The following is a 14222-nucleotide window of genomic DNA, read 5'->3' on the forward strand; positions in this document are numbered from 1 at the left end:
CTGTCCACCTTTTTCCTCTTTACCTCTTTATCCCAACCCCCTTCTCCTCCTCTGTCCATTCCACAGAGAAAATAAAGAAAGGACCAGCGTTGGCAGTCGTTTAAAATCTCTCTCGTACCTGGACAACGACGAGGACGTGTTTGAGAAACCCGTCATTACCCCACGTACCCGAACCCTTCCTCCCAGGAGCTACACTGTTGACACTCCTTACTCTTCCTCTGAACGCTGGGAGCCTTCTCTGAAAGAGGACGAACCCCCCGCTGCTTCGCCAGCTACCGGCAGGGCCGCTTCCCCTCCCACCTCGCGGGGAGTCGACATTCTGGACAGTCCTGCAGGCAGCGACGCCACAACCGCCATCACTCCTACCAGCCGAAGCTCTTTCCACACATCCCAGTCTCCAGCAGCTGCACCTTCAGGGAGGAGTCCGACCTCAGAGCACACTAGCACAGCCAAGACGGAGGAGGCGGCCGCTGCCGTGCCCGAGCCAAGGCGCCCGTTTCCGCACACACAGGCTGAGGCACAGGCCCCTTCCTCCGGTTCTCTGTACAAACCACAACCACAGCTCAGCTCAATGGAACCCAAGCCTCCCGGGGTGTCTCGGGTTTCCGCCTCCCTCCCCAGGAGCTACCAGAGATCGGATAGCGCACGTCTAAGCTCGGTTGTCACGCCAAGGCCCTTCGTGTCCCAGCCGTCCCGCCTCAGCTCACTTCCCCGAGCCTTTACAGTGAGTACTAAATAATTATACAACTAAACACAAACTACCAGTGCAGCAGAAGGGGCTGGAGGGCATCTGGAGGGCAGGAGGAGACTGTGTTTGCTTGGCAGTGACGAATCTTTGCCTTGTTAGTCAGGTACAGTGTTGTTTGTTTTGAGTACATCAACGCTGCCCAAGAGTCCGATCTGATTACTGTGTGAATAATGGATGAAGCCGGTGTTTTTATAATGCTAACTCGACAACAGAGCTGCTATTTTCGGCCTGCCTCAATCTCATTGCAGTTACAGTGAGTGGAACAGCAAAGAAATACATTATGTATTTACAAAATACATTAATCAGATGAGTTAGTGACTGTACTCGAGAGTTGACATTCCCCTCCGTCATTTTGTAATCAACAGCCATGTGTTCATTTTACACTCTCCGGTCCTTAACACTCGAACCCTGCATGCTTTGACAATCTGCATTCATCCTGAACAGATGGACGACTCTCAAAAGCGTCTCAACGGCGACGTCGACGTTTCCAAGAAGCTGTCTGTGCCGAGCCGCTATCACCAGTTCATGACCTCCGAGGACGAGGCTCGCTCTCAGTCCAGCTCGGCCCACAGCAGCGAAGACGACAATGAGGAGGAGGAGGAGGAGGAGAAGGGCGAGACCACAGGGAAGAGCATCACCTCCACTCAGAGTGTCTCACCTGTCCTTCCTCAGGTCAAGAGTGAAGCCCCAGTCAGTCCCACTCCAGCCAAAGAAACCAGACAGGTACACGAGATGCCTGATGTAGATAAAACAGATCATACTCATCGAACTCATATTTTAAAAGAAAAACAGTGCATGCGTCATTAAATCAACATTTTACTTCTTAAAGTAAAGAGTGTTGCACTGCAGAAATTAAAGAACGGCAACAGGTTGGCGTTTAATCAACAACTATAAATGATTAATACAAGGCTTTCTTGCCAAAGCATGTCTGCGTACACGCAGACACACAACCTCCACAGTAACGGAAAGTCAGGACCACAATTCACTTAAAGCTGTTTTGTGTGTGCGTGTGAATAGTTGTTGTTCATCTCCGCTCTCCTGTGTTGGCGTTCGGTTTCCAGCAGGACTACTGTGAGATGCGGATCGGCCTGAACCAGAAGCCCAACAGCAGCAGAGACTTTGGCTTCCAGGCGGCGTGGGACTCGACAGGAGCTCGCATCACGTCCGTCCAGCCAGGTAACAACAAAGACAGCTGACAGAAATAGCTTCGAACAAAGGGATTTGTATTGCACGGGTAGAGCTTTATTCCCCTTCCCGTATAATGTGTGCTGGTCAGCTGAATGGGAATCCTTAAGCTCCATCATTCCCAGTGGTTAAACCCAGTTGAAACGATCACATGTCACTCTCACTGAAGCTCACTGATACATTCACATATACAGTACAGCAGTAATATTGCACCCCAGTGCTCAGGCTGTTATAATTTACAGCCAGGCCCTGCTGGTTAGCTACCAGCAGGGGTTCGAGTCCATTGCAGTGGTGATGCCAGACCTACTGTATGTAGGGCAGCATCTATCTGGGTCAGATCTACTGGGCCTGAGCCTCTCTTTCTGCTGAGATTTTCCCACCTTCCTAGTACCTCATGTTCTTTAGTAACATTTCAGTCGTGCTGCTACAGCCTACGCATAACTTTGTTCACCACAGTCGTCGTATGTAACGTCTCAGTCTTGACAAATCAGCCATTGTGTTGATTAATTTCTTTATTTCTAAGAACAATGCACATTAATCAACATTTGTGTAAATGTGCCAGTGTAACGGCAGCCAGCTGGCTCATTTTCAGCTGCAGGTCTTTGGCAAGATGTTCGAAAACCAATGAAGTGACAGGTTAAGATAACATAAGACAGTAAGCTGCCAAAATGGCAACAAAAGCAACAAAGCCAGCCTGCAGCAGAAGACGGTGCAGCACAAACCATGCAAGGCAGCCGGAAGAAGCAAAACACGGATGCAACAGTCCAGTGAACACATGCACTGTTCAGCATATGCAGCCATGCAAAGCAGCACAGAGCAGCGGAGCGGAAATGAGCCGTGCTAACCCTGTTATTAACCACTTCATGCACACATCAGTCATGCAGAGCAGTTACATATAAAATAATAATTGTAAAATATTAATACCATTAATATTAATACTGGTGAGGACCAAAACTGTCATTAGAAGTCAGTGTGAGTCCTCATATCGTGATCATTTCTTGTAAATTTACTTTCAGAGCCGCTGTTTTATGTAAGAATATGAGCTCTTCCGAGTTAAAGAGGCTCTAATAGTCAACTATGTCCTGAGTACTTTCTTTCGCCGCTAACGCCGCCTTCCTCTCTCCGCCCGGTGCAGGCAGCCAGGCCGAGGCGTGCCAGCTTCAGCCCGGAGACGAGGTGCTGACGGTGAACAGGCACCAGGTGGCAGAAATGAGCTACACAGACTGGAAGTCCTGCATGGAGGAGGCTCTGCAGGAGGGCAGCCTGGTCATGGACATACGCCGTCACGGCAAGAGCAGTGAGTCATCCGAACGCTGTGTGTGTTTGCAAGGGCGGCAGATTGAACCGAACCACTTTAAGGGTTTCATTCCTGGACTGACAGTAGCGCTTCTGCTGCTTGCGTTGCTAAACAGTTTTGACACTTCAAATTGGTCCGTAAACTATTGTGAAATCATCCATGAATGATCTCATGACGGCCGGTGAAGGACCTGTACCTTTTTTTCTTGTCTGATGTGGGAAGAGTTATTGTGTTGACCTCAGTGGTACTTGTTTCTACCTTTTTTTTTTTCCTGTGTGCATTTTTCTTGTCCTCTTTTTCCATATTCCTTTTTTTCCTCCTTTATTTCCCTCTGGTTGTTTCTTCGTTTTGCTGCCTTTTCTGTCTCATCAGCAGTCCTCTCTGTATCCATGCGGTGTTTTCCTTGCGGAGAACTAACCCAGCTCAGGTCCGCGGTCATCTGAGTGTGCTCTTTTCGCAGTGTTAGTATAACAGGCTTACTTATTCCAACTACGTCAGTGTCAACTTACAAAAATAATAAACCGCCCAGAGTAGCTCACTTGGACTAACACACGGTACTTGTTGAAGTAGTTTAGTGAAGCCCCAGCGGTTGTGAGCCTGTTAGAAACACTGTGTGGGTTTATGAAAGCTTGAGTAGGCTGCATGGCTGGGGAAGGTGGTTTCTCTGTCACCCCCTGCTGCTCTCTATAATAACACCATAACAGCAACCTTGTCCCCTGCTTTATAGTGGTCTTTATATAAACAGACAATTTTTTGTCAAATGTTGGGTTTCACATAAACAGCACGACTACAACACACACACACACATACACACACAAAGACACAGAAAATGTGGTTTTATGTGCAAACACACGCATCCTATTTTTTGCCATTGCATTGTCTGCGTGCAGACTGGGACAGAGACCAACCTTCCCTGCCATTTAAAAGCCATAAGACCATCAATCTGACCAGTACGGATCATCCGATACTTCTAGGTTCCCCGGACACAAACATGGTCAACTCCAGCCTGGATTTAACCTCCCAGGTTTCCTGGGAAACGGCGCCGAACAAAGAGGCCGCCGCCCACCCACCTGTCGTAAGTGACCCAGAATCGCTCAGGCCAAGTCAGGTTTGATCAAGTTTTATTCCTGTCTTGTTCCCGGCCGAGTGCCTCTTTAATGAGCGGCCACCCCGCCGTGTCTCCCCGCAGGACGTGGCTTCAAACGGAGTTAATGGGGGTTTCCATGAGCGGTCGGTGACCATGAGGAACAAAGGTAAAGAGCAGAGCACACAATCAGAAAGGTTATGAAATTGATCCTGATGACTATTTCTGTATTTAATAGAAAAGCACACTATTAGGGGGGTGTCATTTTCTTGGGAGAAGCACTTTTGCAAACACTGGACTACTGTGGATAATACTGATGACATTTACTGTGTTATGTAACAAAATGACGCAACAAAACCGTAATCCTACCTGAAACTGTATGGTTACGATACACTTTCACATGAATGTATTAATAATGAATAGTAATATATGTATATGTATTAGTAATATAAGGTGATATATCCTGTAGCGAAACTTGTTCCTCTCCTCTACTGTGCCTCACTGTATCCTGTTTTCCATCTCTCATGTAGAGTCAGAGCCCATGTCTTTGAAAAACTTAAAACGGAGGTCAGAGTTTTTTGAAACAGGTAAAAAGCGCTGACCAACTTGAGGCTAGGTGGCTCTTCATCATGATAATGGCATCTGTGTAATCCGGCCGCTGGGCTCCCTGTGCTTTCGTCTCACTGTATTCCTCAGATTTCCAAGGGACTTTCGCATGTTTCTTTTCAGTCGCAGCCTCATGTTCAATTGATAAGTACCCTCTTATCAATTGATTATGAGCTGTCAGGATTAAAATTCCTCCATGGCGCTGTTTTCTGGGATATTTCCTTTTTTCTTTCTTTTTTTCTTGTCTGACACCAGAGCTTAACCCTTGTGCTGTGCCCCTTCCCTCCTTCAGGTGGCTCAGGGTCCAGTGTCAGTGCGCTGGTCTACCTCTGTGGTAAACAGGGTTGAGTGTGCAGTGACCTCCTCACCTTCGCTTGGTACACCCTGGGACACTGACATGCTTTTCAAACTGAGGGATACTAGTGCTATTTTGGGGCCAAATTGAAGGAATTGACTCCTCACAAACCAAACCACGTTTTAATTTTACTGTTTTTAAGATGAAGCTGAAAAATCATCATAGAATTTCACATCTTGTTGTTTCTGACGAATAAAAAACAGTCAAAGAATATTCAGCTCCAAAGGCTGGACAGCATGTCAGACACGACGCCAGCGTACCAACCACAAATACAGATCTCTTAACGTTGTGTTTGTGGTACGTTTTTGAGTGGTGTCCAGGTTTAACACATGGTTACACTCCTCACTTTGCTGTGCATGAAGTTAAAAGCATTCCCGTTGCTCTCTTGGCATGCATTTATTGAACGGTATGTTAGCCTTTCAGGCCGGCTGCGCTGCGCTTGTGTGAATCTTATGCATGCTGCTGAAAAGTCTGTTTTTCTTTTGGTTAGTTTGATCTTGTCCTCACAATCAGTTTATTGATTTTCCCATTCAGGGCTGGCATCCAATGTAAATGTCAACAAGTGGGTGATCTTGAACTGAGAGAATCAATAAGTCCTAGTGGGTGAAATCTGACCTTTGTTGCCGGGGCCTGTTGACAACATCAATTACTGTTGTGGTTTTAAATGTCATTTTCAATAATCAATTGGAACTTGACTTGAAACTCAAATTGAAACTTGAAAAAGCCCGTCCGCTTTGCGCTGCTACCGTTTATAACCTCGAGGTTAATTGTATTGCTCTGTCTGTGCATGCCACAAGTATTGACAGGATAATTGTCTTTCTTTTCAAGGAGGATCAGAGTCTGCAATGCCAGATGTGAGTAGTATAATTAGTGCATTAAGAGCACTTTTTGTCTGCCTGTTGTGTTTGCTCCTACAGAATGACAACATCTTTGAAAGCAGATACCACGGTTATTACAAAGCCCAGACCCATTATTAGGAATCTCACATGACGCCATTAATAGTTTACTTCAGAAGCTGGTTCACTCTGCCTCTTAAGCCTTTTAGTCACCAATGACTCATTTTGATGTGTCTTTGAAAAAGGAGAAGTAAAATACTCCTGTATCTAAAGCTAAATTGTGCTTTAATATCGCAGGGGCATGACCTGGAATCTGATTGGTCACCCCATTTGACACCCTATTATCTATGTTGTACAGATTGTGACAAAATTGTGATTTCAGGCAGAACATATCAATTGACACGACTTGACAATACGACAGCCTCAGTGAGGGTGTCACACAGCACAGATGATGTGAGGAGCCTGAGCAGTTTGCTAGATTCAATGTGCAAGCATGTGCATTCACACTGCGTGTCTGCCTCCTCCGTCCGCAGATACCTGTTCCTTCGATCACGCCGTCTGCCAGCCGCTGGTCCTGGGACCCAGAGGAGGAGCGCAGAAGACAAGAGAAATGGCAGAAGGAGCAGGAGCGCCTCCTACAGGTACAATGCAGTGACATGATGTCACAAGATTTAGTTTATTTAGTACACCTAGCTAAAACTAAGGCAGGGTCATGAATAAACCCAACCGTCACAAAGGTTACGGTGTTCAGGTTGTGTTGAAGCTGTGTGTGGCGCTGTTAAATTGCATTGAATACACACAATATTTTAATGTTTAGCTGCAACACAGTAGACCAAATATAAGAGGAACATCTCAGTATAACACATCACAGTTCAGCAGCACCAAATACAACACTAGAATCAACACTTCTCTAAATCAGCTTTAGCAAAGATTGAATAATGGAATAATATAGTCTTCATGAGGGGCGCATTTATTGAAGGGATGTTGTGTTAGACTGCGTCAGCCTTAGTACCTAACAAACTGGCAACTGAGTGTGTTGTGCATTGATAAAGATGGAAATACCGGATGGAGCAACCTCGCGATCCATTAGATCTAAAACATCCATTTGGAAATTTTTTGTGAGTCCCATCTGACAATGAGCCACAGAGCCACAGAGCTTGACGGTCTAGGAAGTCCCCACAATCAGTGCAGGCTGCTCCTAATAGGCTCGAGACAGGAAACTTCACAGAGCGCTCCGGCAGCTGAAAGTAAAGCATCTGTCGAGGATCCAACGTAAATGTAGTAGAATCCTGTCAAAACATTTTTCCGACGGTCTATTTCTGGACGGAGATCAAAGGTGTCCAAGCAGAGTGCTGATGTAGCCGGGAAGGCTTGTTACTCCTCCAGTCTTAGTCCCTGATGGTTACACGGCCTGATTTTATGATGTGCCAGGGAGACTTCCAGCCTTGGGCGAGCTTCTCGACTGGGCGAGGTTTATCAACTTTCAGGGTGGTTAGATAACATGTAGGTGAGCTTGGAACTATCTGAAAATGGTGCAGCTATGATATCTGTGCAGTCTTTGCATGCCTTTTCCCACTCTCTTAAGTACTTATTCTCCCCACGTAATTTACCGTCACGTAGATTTGTGTGCGGTTTTTATGTTTGCGTGTGCATGTGTGACATTTCACTGGGTGACCTTTGACCTCTCTCCCCGCTTTGTTCGTCCAGGAGAAATACAAGCGTGACCAGGAGAAGCTGCAGGAGGAGTGGCTCAAGGCTCAGCAGGAGATCACCAGCGTAGACCACCGAGAGGTAACAAAAGCATTTTATTTGCGGCCTAATAACAGAAACAGCTGTAGAGTGTTAAAAGGTGGCTGCGGCTCAGGAGGCGGAGCGGGTCATCTGTTAATCGGGAGGTCAGAGGGCGAGATGCTGAACCCCAAACTGCTCCTCATGGCTCTGCCATCGGTGTGTGAATGCCTGAGTGAAAGGGTGAATGTGCTGTAAAGCACTTTGAGTGGTCGGTACAGTTCTGACTCATAGCAGCAAATCATTTAAATGTATCCAAAGAGCTTTGATAGTGTTGTTGATTGAAATGACTGTAATTATGCAGCAGTCACTCGGCCAGACGCTGGTATTTCTGGCTTTTGAAAGAGCAGAACAATGAGCGGTCATGTGGACATTCATGTGTGGCGATGCTTACCGTAAAGGCAAAAGTCTTTCCAGGTCATAGTTTTGCAGCAAAAACTCCCCTTTGGATGGGAATTTCAAAACACTTGCTGGTGTGTCACCTCGGGGGATGACAAGAGTTTCTCCACTGTTGTTGCAGTTCCTCCTGGCAGTAATGAAGGCTCAGATTACTTAATGCCATCATGTGTTACATGCTTCCTCTTCTCCACCCCTCCTTCTCTCTGGCAGCCCGGGAGCCCGGAGGTGAACAGCCACAGCGTCAGCCCACACTCGCCCCTCTCGCCCGTCAACTGGCGCGCCTCTCCGCCGTGGGAAGAGGAGGAGAGGAAGAGGAAGGAGGAGCAGGAGCGCCAGAGGCAGGCGGAGGAGAGGAGGAAGAGGGAAGAGGAGGAGCGGGAGCTGCGGCGTCTCCAGGAGGAGAGGGAGAGGAAAGAGAGGCAGGAGGAGGAGGAGAGGAAGAGGAGGGAGGAGGAAGAGCTGAAATGGCAGAGGAGGAGAGAGGAGGAGCGGGAGGAGGCGAGGAGGCGGCAGGAAGCCGCAGAGCAGCAGCGCAGAGAGCGGGAGCGAGCCCTCGAGCAGCAGCAGCAGTGGTCAGTAGAGGCACAGCACCACCCACTATCCTGTGCTATCCTCACACTCCACTCGCACGCCTCCGTCACCTGTCCACCATGTTGATAATAACACGTTCAGGAGTGAAAACATAACCTGCTTCATTGTCTGTGCATTAACATGAGTGCAACTAATGTCTCTGCATGTGCTTTGTCCTCCACCTTTGTGTTGTAACCCTCGCTCCACCTCCCTCCACCCACTACCCTTCACCAAAGGGCTGGTGGCTCTCATGGCTTTACCAGTGTCCAGCCTCCACTGTCCTTTGCAGACAGGTTAGTACAGGAGGGACTGTGAGATGATGCCTCCTTCTGTATTGAGCCAATCAGCTGTTGCCACTAATAAAACCTTTCTATGTGATGTATGTTTGATGATAAGTAATGTCTGAAAAGTATTTCAGAGTGATGAGTTGAATAGGTTGGTAACATTATTTTAGGTCTCCTAATTTAGCATTTTTCAGCAATGCAGTATAAAAACAGTTAAGTCATTAACTGTTTTTAACATTGGTTTATAACACACTATAATGTGCTTGTTTGCAGCTTTAAGTGTTTATTAATGTATTTGCCAGCAGCTATCACTCCTCTGTGGGCAGATGATCAATTGCAATATAGTGAAAACAGTTGTACTGTCAAATACTGCGCTTTAATACACACTTTAAGGTCCTTATATCTGCTACTGCAGTCATATTTTTATGTGTTATAAACAGTTTATTAAATGTTTGCATGCCGCTCATTAATGCTAAATAAGGGGGCTTAATAAATGTTGTTTTCACGTCACTGTCGCCATGTTTTCAGCTCCAAGTTCACTTTCTTTCTCTGCAATTCTCTGCGCCAGGAGGCGTCTTGGCAACACAATTTGTTCTTGCCTGAATTGCGCCGAAACTGCCAAAACAGCATCTAACGAGCACATAATCCCGCCAAACACCAGTTTCTAACTAACAAGAGCGATTTGTCGCTCGTGTGCTACTGTAAGCAGAGTACACACACACACCAGCGAGCAGCGCAGTAGATACATCATTCATCTTATTTATTAATTCATGTGTGTCTTTGAAGAAGTAACACAGGCTTTCTTGTGTTATATTTTCAACATTTCTCAGTCCAAAACAAAGCTGCCACATCTCTGCTGAGAGAGCTGATGCGTGCAGGTATTCACCGCCATGTTTCTGGCTGGCTCCATTTGAAGCAAATCATGCAAACAATGTGTCTTTAAATCGACAGGCGTGAAATTGGAAGTCCTCCAGCCCAGCGGGTTAGGTCTCCATCTGAGATGGGAATTAACTGTGATTGGTCTTGCAATCAGCAGCATTATTGATATATAAAAACATATCAAAATACTCACTTTTTTGATGTTTTTTTTTTTTTTTGACAGGATGAAATCTAAATCATCTCCTCAGCTTGATGAAGAGGAAAAACCTCAGTGGAAAGGTTTGTTTTTTTAATTTGCCATATTCTCCAGTAGTTAGGTGCCATTAAAAGTCACCTAAAATGAAAAAAAACAAGGACTGGAAGGCTGTTTCATAAATGACTCCATGTCCGAATGCTGTTGCACATGTGTGTGGGCTGTGCTCTGCTGTAGGTGGGCACGTGCAGCCGGGGGGCATGGCTCACTGGCTGCTGGAAGAGCAGTTGAGGAGTGCGCGTGACAGAGTGGCCCAGAGTCAGAGGGCTGTATCAGAGCTGGAGATGGAGAGGAGAAACATCCTCAATGCCATGAGATACAGAGAGCCGGAGAGAGGTGGGCTCGGCCCCTGAACGCCGCCTCTCCGCTCAATCTGAGCCAGCCAATGAACTCTCATCATGACCCCTTTGATCAGCTGATCAGTTCGTTCTGACATATAAGATCAAAATTTACTGTATGATTGACAGCTGATGAATCAAATGGTAAATCAAGTTGCAGTGTCGTTTCTCTCAGGCTGATGCATCTTTGCTTTATTTTAATTGTACTTATAACATTGAGCTGATGGAACCAGGCCGAGGAATCACAGTACGCATCATCATCATCACAACCTCCTTCTTTCTGTCCCCATTTTTTCCCAAATCCTCCACCAGTTGTGATCTATTTTTGATTTCCCGGAAACGTTTCATTTCCCCAAGCGTCACTCAGAGTTTATCTCTCCTCTCTGGGCGCAGTGACGGGCAGCGGAGGTGCTGAGAAGAAGGGCCAGCAGCCCGTGTCGCAGGCAGAGGCGGAGCGGCAGCAGATCCTGAACGAGATGAAGAAGAAGAACGCGCTGCTGACGGACAGCAGCTGGATCCGCCAGCGCTCCGCCAACACCGCCGCCGCCGCCAAGGGGAGCGACCTGCCGCCCATGCGCAGGTACAGTCTGCGCAGCGTGTGTGAGAGTGAAGAAAAATCCCATCATGTTGCGTGATGGTGGTGGTTGACCCATTACACGTACTAACATCCTGTTAACTGCTGCTGTGTGCTGAGATGAAGCATTTATGTGTCTGGCTACCCCCCCTCTGGCCTTGGCGAGCTTGGCTGGAACATGTTCACAAGCGATGCCGCTGGTGCAGGTGGTAGCCAGATGTTTTAAATGCCTCTACTAACCGGCTAACGTGGGTGTGCCGTTGGTTGGCTTTGCAGAGGTGAGTCTCTTGACAACTTGGACGCCTACAACTCCTGGCGCTCGTCATGGACACCCAGAGGCAACTCATACATGCAAAACTACCCCCGGCCTCACTCCGCCCTCTCCGGCAGCACTTCCTTTTACGGTGGCGGGTCGGCGACCCAGCGGCCCGGCTCCTCCACCCTGCCCTCCTCCTACTCCATGGGCTCCCTCCGAGGCGGGGCGGGAACCCCCTCGTCCCCTTGGTCCCGGCAGTCGCCTTCCCCCTCGCCCTCCTCTCCGTCGCCCACCCCCTCTCCAGAGCCCACGCCTGAGGCGGGCGCCCCTCAGCAGCGGACCAGGTAACACCAACAGTGCTGCTTGGCTTAACACCCCCAACACGCTGCCTCTAACCTCTCGCTGGTATACTGGGTTGTGTGAGAATAGTCCAGGTGGTGGTTTTAAACCATAGCTGTGTCGAGGAGTGGGAGTAAAGAGGAACTGAACCTTAATTGTTCTCACTTGTTCTGCTTCTGGATGTATGAAAATATGCTGTTGCACATGATGTTGTTTTATTTGACATCCTGTTCACACCTGACTGTTCACACTCAGGCTGTTCTGCACAGAGTCACAGTTTCAGCTCACCTGCACATTCGTTCTGGTTTTGAGTTTGTGTGCTCCTGTGTTCAGGTGTGGGGAGGCGACAGCCCGGCACTGATATTTTAAGCTCAAGCATATTCTTATTCTTGTCAGGAGTCACAAAATTAAATTGGAAACACATTAATAATGAAATTCTTGCAGCTGACTGAACAGCTGAATTGAAAATGCTAAATATTGAATATTTGATTTTATTTTAGCGCCGCTGTGGTCATCGAGCAGCTTCTGATCCGTTTTATCAGCCTTTTTATTTTATTGGCCCTCAGTCCAAAATTAATATTTGACAAAAAAAACGACATTTGCCAGATTTGTCGGTGTAACCCTGTTGTATACCGGTGTGTTTTCTGTGTGTATGCATTACATACATGTGTCATGCATGCGTGCTGGACTCTCCAATCACAGCTGTGCGTTCTGTAATCCAGGTCAGTGAGTGGCAAGAAAATCTGTACGTTCTGTGACGCCCCGCTGGGAAAGGGAGCGGCCATGATCATCGAGTCCCTTGGGCTCTGTTATCATTTGAGCTGTTTTAAGGTGAGAGAGGCCCCGGAGGACGCCGCCCCGGCCGATCCTCATAAACTAACCTGAGCGCTCCAGAATCTCTTTCTCGTATTACTAACCTGGTCCGTCCTGGTCAGTCTCAATCCTGATCTCCTGATCCCTTTGCAGCTGAGCAACGTATGCTCTCTGTGCCAAAACCTGCAAGCCAAACTAATCAACCCCTCACTGTGTTTCTTTTTACCACCTCTCATTGTTGATCCTCCTGGTACTTTGGCCTTCACTTGAGTTCAGTCTCCTGCCTCTGAACAGTGATCCACCCTGTCTGTCTTTCTCATTTGTCTCTCCTTTATTTGTTAGCCTTCATTTTCTCTACCAATCAAGGGGCTTCCGTCTGTCTTCATCCCTCCACCTTTGGACTTGGACAGTTTGGTGCAGCTTTAAACTTGTTGCACAGCTCTTTAACTCTTCCCTTTCCTAAACTTCCTCAGTGCATCGACTGCAAGTCCGACCTCGGGGGATCGGAAGCCGGGGCTGAAGTCAGAATACGAAACAAGCAGCTCTACTGTAACTCCTGCTACATGCGATTCAAAAGTGAGTGCCTGATCAGCCCGAAGGCCACGGTGGCGAGTTGCTTTTGTCTTTCTTCTCATGTAACAGCGCTGTTTGTCTCCCATTAGCTGGCCAGCCAACCTCTATGTGACGTGACTGTACTGCAGCAGATTGACGAGGAAACGACTTGTGACAACAACCCATGAACGTTAAAGTCGACAGCGGCGCCACTGCAAGAATCTGGGACGCTTGGTTTGGATATGCTTCCATTCGCGACTCTAGAAAAGTTGACTCGCTGATGAGAATTCTATTGGTGTTTTTTTAGTGTGTGATTGAGAGGGTAAGCTTACAAAGAAGTTATCTACTTTAATGTGTTTATATCATATTAAGTATTACAGCTGTACAAAGTGTAAGGGTTCTGCATGCACCAGAGTTTTAAATGTTTTAGCCACGAAACTAGTCAAAACGTTCACTCGTCTATAAGATTATTGAGGCGGATCATTATAATGACCTTCAATGAGACAGATTTTAGAGCTATTGAGAGTTTTTAAGGAACCCTGCAGGATCATCTCCTCGCGCTCACGCTACTTTTTTTTTTTCCTCTTGTGGTATTAACACGCTTTGTCGCCCGAGCTGTTCTTCTCATGTCTATGTGCCTTTTCGTTTGTAACAGGGAAAAGTGATTAAGATTATTAGAAGTCTTTCAAAACGTATTTAAAAGCGTCTGCTTGGATAGCACTTGTCTGGAGTTTTCACTGCTAGATGGAGGATTGTACACATTTGCAGGTTTGTGTGTGAAGAATATATCATTCTGAATGGCATGGAGGCAAACAGTAACATTTGTAAATAAAAGGACTAAATGCTCATCGCGTGTGCTTTTGTGTACTTTTTCAACAGTTAAATTGCATAATCCTTTGTGATGATATTCCAGCATATGATGCAAGGCCTGTCCTGCCTCTGTAATCAAAAATCATTATACTCCTCTTTCCATTTCTGCCCCTCTCGCTCAGTTTCTCTGTAGCACCACAGTCATAATGAAAGGAATTTCAATGAGCTTTTGTGCAAAGGTTCAGAGGACCTGCCT

At 47.0% G+C, this 14222-nt stretch overlaps 1 protein-coding gene across 8 annotated transcripts in view; it reads left to right on the top strand.

Annotated features, from left to right (window-relative positions):
* The window catches only part of lmo7a (LIM domain 7a), a 46314-nt gene extending 32316 nt beyond the window's left edge, over positions 1-13998 (top strand). For 3 of the 8 annotated variants that reach the window (XM_041950152.1, XM_041950154.1, XM_041950159.1), the window contains 18 exons: positions 67-724; positions 1193-1471; positions 1810-1924; positions 3069-3230; positions 4121-4305; positions 4420-4483; positions 4845-4901; positions 6104-6129; positions 6645-6752; positions 7819-7902; positions 8509-8870; positions 9105-9161; positions 10255-10310; positions 11016-11202; positions 11473-11796; positions 12514-12622; positions 13078-13180; positions 13267-13998. In XM_041950152.1, the coding sequence (XP_041806086.1) occupies positions 67-724; positions 1193-1471; positions 1810-1924; positions 3069-3230; positions 4121-4305; positions 4420-4483; positions 4845-4901; positions 6104-6129; positions 6645-6752; positions 7819-7902; positions 8509-8870; positions 9105-9161; positions 10255-10310; positions 11016-11202; positions 11473-11796; positions 12514-12622; positions 13078-13180; positions 13267-13289 (2959 nt within the window). In that variant the 3' untranslated portion in view covers positions 13290-13998. The remainder of the gene's footprint in view (positions 1-66; positions 725-1192; positions 1472-1809; positions 1925-3068; positions 3231-4120; positions 4306-4419; positions 4484-4844; positions 4902-6103; positions 6130-6644; positions 6753-7818; positions 7903-8508; positions 8871-9104; positions 9162-10254; positions 10311-11015; positions 11203-11472; positions 11797-12513; positions 12623-13077; positions 13181-13266) is intronic. The other 5 variants (XM_041950158.1, XM_041950153.1, XM_041950157.1 and 2 more) reach the window with 5 other exon arrangements.
* Positions 13999-14222: the final 224 nt, after the last annotated feature.

Source organism: Chelmon rostratus, chromosome 13 (genome assembly GCF_017976325.1).
Source record: "Chelmon rostratus isolate fCheRos1 chromosome 13, fCheRos1.pri, whole genome shotgun sequence".
NCBI lineage: Eukaryota > Metazoa > Chordata > Actinopteri > Chaetodontiformes > Chaetodontidae > Chelmon > Chelmon rostratus.